Genomic DNA, 5,607 nt, shown 5'->3' with positions numbered 1-5,607 from the left:
CAAATCTTCTTTTGGAAAGAAGGCTTGTATGAACTATGAGAACAGCAACTTTTAAACAGAGCGTTAACAAGGACAAATGGGCTTGTGAACGCTCTCACATGCATTTAATAGGCGTTCCCTCTCGTGAGTGGGTACAGGGTTGTACATGTGCAAGTGGAGAGGGTGGGTCTTTTCAAAAATTAGCAAGAATCCTCCATTATACCTTCAATCACAATATATGTTGTGTTGATTAATTAGATTTTATTCTGTTAGAAAAAGGTTAAACTGACACTATAAAGTGTTTGGTGGGTGCATTTATTTTCCACTATACTCACAATGGAGCGCGCTTCGCCTTCGCTGTCTCCAAGCAGCCTGTTGATGTTGATAGACTGACCGTACTCTGTGGTGAGAAGCTTCCGGAGCCTCTGCAGAGCCCACATCCTGTGCCCAGCAGCTGTACAGAAAACAAATCTTCTAGTTTCACTTTAAAGGTTCAAATAACCTTGCATATATATGAGCATGTCAGGGTTATAATAATGGATTTGTAGGGCTATTGTGATTCACCTAATGCACTGAGCTGGGCACAGGCAGCGAGGGAAGCAGCAAGACGAGGGACGATGCTCCTGTTCGAAGCAAAGTTGAGCCGGAAGTCCAACAAGCATGTGACCAAGTCCATGGAGGGGCAGGACAGGATGCAGCGGTCAGACAGCAGGTCTTTAGGACCTGAGGGAAGGAAGAAAGTCAATGCAGGTCTGAAGCAATTGCTTTGCTGCAGTATCATTTAGTGCAGAGTAAAATCCACTGACCAGCAGCAGGCATGATGGGGTAGACTGTGAACCGCCAGCCCCAACCATTAACCGATCCATCACTGGTAAACTTCCATTTCAGTTCATCTCCTGGGATCCTTAATTCGCTGGACCAGTCGGACCACTCTCGACCTGAAAAACACCAGATATCCATTTCTTATTCTCTCATTTTATGCTGTTGTAAGACAGTAAAGGGTAAGGCATCGCAGCCTGATTACCTGATCTGACAGAGACGATCCTGTTGGCTCCGTCCATGACGGTTAGCGGGTCGTGGCGCCTCTCAGTTGAACACTGCCGGTCAAACTCAATCCTCAAACCCTCAGCACCTACCAAACAAAGTGGAAATAGTTTATTCCTTTTTTATGGATTTATATTTCACGTTTTTTTTTTTTTTTTACAAAAAAGGATTCAGCTCAGTTTTTACAGACAGGCAAAATAAATCAGTCAGGCTTTTCAGCAAAAACATTAGGTAGGTTTTGAATAAGTAAAAAAAATACTATTAAGTGTGGTAGAAGATCTATCATGCTGTGGGCCTGTCTATCAGGGAAAACATCCATTGGGGCAGACATTTTCAACCAGGACAAATATTAAAAAACTTCAATCAGCCTTACTAACTTAGCTCTTATTGGTTAAACAATTCTATTTAAACATGTTTGACATTAACTATTACAATATAAAAAACAAAATTAAACACTACAGTAAGAAGTTTCTTTTTCTTCTCTTTTATAATCAGAATGTTGGTTCACCTTCATGGGGATTTTGCAGCCATCACTTCCTCCTCTGCCTAATTTCCCATAATCCCCGTCTCCCCAAGACCAGACCATGTCATCATCGGTTAGACACAGCGTCTGAGCGTCTCCGCTGCCACATGCAACATCGATCACCCTGTGACCCTGGAGTGCATCGACCTAGAGGAAAAACAGGTTGTTTATTGGTAGGAGGAGAAAAAACATGGTACGGTAAGAGAGCAGGCACAATAAATTTGTTTGGAAAGTGGGTAGCACTGCTGCCTTGCAGCAACAAGGTTTCAGGTGCGGTCTTTCTTCATGGAGTTTGCATGTTCTCCCTAAGCATGCGTGGGTTCTCGCCGGGTACTCCGGCTTCCTCCCACAGTCCAAAAACAGTCATGCTAGGTTAATTGGCTTCTCTAAATTCTCCTTAGGTGTGAGTGTGTAAATAGTTGTTTTTTTCCTGTTTGTCTCTGTGTTTCCCTGCGATGGACTGCCGACCTGTCCAGGGTGCACCTCGCCTCACGCCCATAGACAACTGGAGATAGACACCAGCACCCCTTGCGACCCCGCTTAGGAGAAGCGTGACAGAATGGAATATAAACCGATTCTGGAAGAATTTGTGTACATGGGAAGTGACATATACCCTAAATGTTAGACATAGACTTATGCAATTCAATTTTTTTAAATCAGCTTTATATTCTTACCCCACATAAACTATACAAATTTAGCTGTGTTACTGCTCTAAACTACAGTGGTTTCAGCAGGTGGTGCGGGGTGTTCTCTCAGACATTTATGGGGTTACGTTCATAAATTCCAAGTTAAAGACAAATCATGCAGAGGAGAGGACAGAAATCCTTTAGGTAAATGCAGAGAAATGGATTGTGATCCCATTCCTGTTGAAATATGGCTTTCTGAAAATAATAATTGTTTATCATTAAATAAATAACTCATTAGCAGCAGAAACAAAATAAGTAAGACTTCGGGCAGAATAGGGCGGCCATTTTAAGGAAAAACCACAATGGGTTCACTGACTTTCCTCTTATCTGTATTTCTCATTACAAAATACTTTAATGAATATACCTCCCAATTTTTATTTTAGTAGTTGTTTTTTTTATTGTTTATTGTTGTTATTTTATATTTCATGTATGGAACATCTGCAATGTTCTTGGATTTGATTTGATTTGACTTTGTCTAGTTAGTTAACAAAGGTAACATTGCTTTTGAAAAGTAAAAACTTACATTTTCTAAAAAAAAAAAAAAAAAAAAGTAAACAAACAAACCAGTTTGGGTTTAAGTTGGTCCTCGCTGTCTCCATGGCCCAGCCTTCCATAGCGACCCTTGCCCCAGGTGAAGAGCTCTCCGCTGGCTGTGATGCAAGCACTGTGCGCCCCGCCGGCAGCAATATCCACCACCTCCACGCCTCTTAGAGACTCGATGACACGAGGACGGTCACAGGGACTATGAAAAAAAAAAAATTCCAGTTATGGTAGACGAGTAAAACCTTCAACACAGCTCTGATCATCTACAGGCTGCAGAGATGTGCAGACATCCCAATAGTCAATTTTCTTGTTGAGCAACTGGTTGACTGTTTACCTCCTGTTCCCATGGCCCAGCTTTCCATCCTCGGCCTCACCCCACGAGTAGACCTCTCCCTCAGAGGAGAGGGCCAAGCAGTGCTTCCCTCCAGAGTTCACCGCCACCTTCCTGATGAACACGTGTTGGATGGACTCCAGCAACGTAGGGGTGGACACAGATTCTGTGCCACCGATTCCTAACCTGCCTCCTGCTCCGTATCCAGTAGCGTACAGCTGAGGATTAAGATTGAATCCAATTAGCACCTCCTAAAGTTTTATATATTTATATGACTGTCGCAGCTCACCTTTCCGTCGGCTGTGACTGCAAACAAGGTCTGCTCTCCTCCGATGAGCTGCACCGGCCTCAACGTGGCGAGGGCTTCTGTGGGGGTGGGCACTTTGACTTTAGCCCCCTCTATGCCCCCCAGCTGGCCTCTATGGTTGTGGCCCCACCCATAGATGGTGCCGCTCCCTCCAGCAGAGAGGGTCCAGTCGTCAGGGCGACGGTTCATCCACTGAACAAGCTGCTCGTCGTGCTCCCGCTTAAACAGATCATGGCTCTCGTGGAGGCCGTTCATGCTCTCATGGTCAGCCATTAACTCACGGATTTTCTTTGTGACCTTCAAAGGTGAGGAAATATTTTTATTTTTATGGATATTCAGACACTCATAAGTTATCAAAGACAGTGGTGGACTGACTTCATCCAGGAAGGCTCGAGGTAGAGACGTCCTCTTATCTAGAGCGATGGCCACTCTGGAGGCGGTGCAGTATCGGCGGAACCAGGCCCACTTATGGGTCTCAGCACAGCAGGGAAGTGTATCAAGCTCCAGATCACAAGCTAGAGCGACCAAGACCTGGACAGCATGTCACAATTAGACCACGAGAGAAACGTTCACACATATACATGCGTCATTATTACCAGTCCTGCAGCTTACCTTGAAAAACGGACTATGAAGCAGCTGCTTTCCTCCCCTGACGATGGGGTCCTCGTACTCATACTGCCTCTGCAGAGCTTCAGGAAGGCCTTTCACCAGAGCAGCCAGAGCACTGCCTGTGAAGCTCTGAAAGAAACAGCATTAGATCCTCATCACTTCTAAATACATCAGAACAACAAACAACTGTGTTCCTTTTACAAATAAATGACCTGACTTATATTTAGGGCTGTAACTATCGATTATTTTAATAATTGATTCATCTATTTATTATTTTGGAAACTTGATTAATTAAAAAAAAAAACATATTTTCAGTGAATTAACATTTCTAGATATTAAAATGTTTAGAATTTAAAAACAAATCTCTTTTTTGGACATTTGAAAGGAAAACAATGTACACTCATATGTTCATGTATATAAATATTAAGAAGATTATAGAAGATTTAAGTAGGAAATATTAATACTTTTGTTATACTTCCTGCCCTAATTAACTGATTATTCCAATTAGTCGCCCAAACACAAATTATGTTGCTTAATTTGCCACTAAAAGATTAATAAACAGAATTAAGACCTGTAGAGATTAAGACTAAAAACCTTTTTACATAAAACATGTTTGTCTATTGTGGCCAGAGCAGGCTAATAAAAACACATTAAATAAACAGAGAGCCATAGAGAACCCAGTCAAACATACTTCACCTGAAAGCTACCTGGTTGCCGTGACAACAACCCTCTTTGATCTGGGAGTTGGGACAACTCAAAGCTAGCCCTCATAGGTTTAGATGAACGGCTAAATTCAGTTTTATACTTTTAGAACATGCAGAACTTTTAGAAATCTGTTACGTTAGTAAAACGCAGTACAGTTATTAAGCTGGGACTTCAATTATACAGATGATCCCATTTAAATTATATCTGCCTTTATAACTAATTGTTATTTGATCATTAGATCTGTAGTTTGTCCATCACACTTGTCAATAGGGTCAAAGTCCAAAGATGGTTGGAATATGTGATAAACATTAAAACGGGATAATCATAGGTGTCATAAGAAAGAGTCAATCTTTCCATTTCATGAGTTTCTATCCAGTCTTCGATAATTGGGCTACAGTCACTCAACCATCTTAGTTATTGTCTTTTTAGTAAACTGAAGTAATATTTGCAATAAATGCATATCCTCCTTTTTATGTCCAGTTTACCCAAGTAGATTAAACTGAAATCAGGCGGTAATTGAAAATCCAAAATGAAATTGGTTTTGGTTACACTGCAAAAAATGTAAATAGGTGGGTAATTTTTTCTTAAAATAAGTGCATTTTTTTCTTGAATTGAGCAGGTAAGTGAGACACATTGCCAATGAAATAAGACAATTTACATTTAAAATAGGCAAACAACTGGAGAGCCTTATTTCAAGTGCATAACATCTAATTAAAAATGCTCATTCTATTGGCAGATCATCTTATTTTCCTGCTCAAATTAAGGTAAATACACTTATTTTAAGACATTTTTTCTCATTTTTAGAACGTTTTTGCAGTATATTACTTCAGTCCAGCAGAGGGACAGCTTAGGACAGCCCAAATAAATGTGGAGCAGACCT

The 5,607-nt window shown here is 41.2% G+C and overlaps 2 protein-coding genes across 5 annotated transcripts in view; both read right to left on the bottom strand.

Annotated features, from left to right (window-relative positions):
• Positions 1 to 5,607, bottom strand: part of LOC107095406 (E3 ubiquitin-protein ligase HERC2) — an 81,188-nt gene that overhangs the window by 11,367 nt on the left and 64,214 nt on the right. For all 4 annotated transcript variants that reach the window (XM_015391487.1, XM_015391491.1, XM_015391490.1 and 1 more), the window contains 6 exons: positions 4,026 to 4,151; positions 3,789 to 3,944; positions 3,396 to 3,710; positions 3,110 to 3,324; positions 2,797 to 2,974; positions 1,532 to 1,693 (listed from right to left, as the gene is read on the bottom strand). In XM_015391487.1, the coding sequence (XP_015246973.1) occupies positions 1,532 to 1,693; positions 2,797 to 2,974; positions 3,110 to 3,324; positions 3,396 to 3,710; positions 3,789 to 3,944; positions 4,026 to 4,151 (1,152 nt within the window). The remainder of the gene's footprint in view (positions 1 to 1,531; positions 1,694 to 2,796; positions 2,975 to 3,109; positions 3,325 to 3,395; positions 3,711 to 3,788; positions 3,945 to 4,025; positions 4,152 to 5,607) is intronic.
• On the bottom strand, positions 234 to 1,107 carry LOC107095407 (E3 ubiquitin-protein ligase HERC2-like). The gene is made up of 4 exons (XM_015391492.1): positions 1,004 to 1,107; positions 786 to 917; positions 544 to 702; positions 234 to 433 (listed from the first exon to the last, which is right to left on the bottom strand). Exons 1-4 carry the CDS (start codon positions 1,038 to 1,040, stop codon positions 249 to 251), a joined length of 513 nt encoding a protein of 170 aa, XP_015246978.1. The 5' UTR covers positions 1,041 to 1,107; the 3' UTR covers positions 234 to 248.

The sequence above is a fragment of the Cyprinodon variegatus genome, unplaced genomic scaffold (genome assembly GCF_000732505.1).
Source record: "Cyprinodon variegatus isolate N-32 unplaced genomic scaffold, C_variegatus-1.0 Scaffold544, whole genome shotgun sequence".
Classification (NCBI taxonomy): Eukaryota; Metazoa; Chordata; class Actinopteri; order Cyprinodontiformes; family Cyprinodontidae; genus Cyprinodon; species Cyprinodon variegatus.
This window is presented reverse-complemented; position numbering and strand designations above follow the sequence as displayed.

Bases quoted from the DNA above. Each gene is read 5' to 3' on its own strand.
- LOC107095407 (XM_015391492.1), bottom strand. From the start codon at position 1,040: ATGGACGGAGCCAACAGGATCGTCTCTGTCAGATCAG. The intron at 918-1,003 runs GTAATCAGGCTG...GGTGTTTTTCAG, and splicing joins GATCGTCTCTGTCAGATCAG to GTCGAGAGTGGTCCGACTGG. The intron at 434-543 runs GTGAATCACAAT...TTTTCTGTACAG, and splicing joins TGCCCAGCTCAGTGCATTAG to CTGCTGGGCACAGGATGTGG.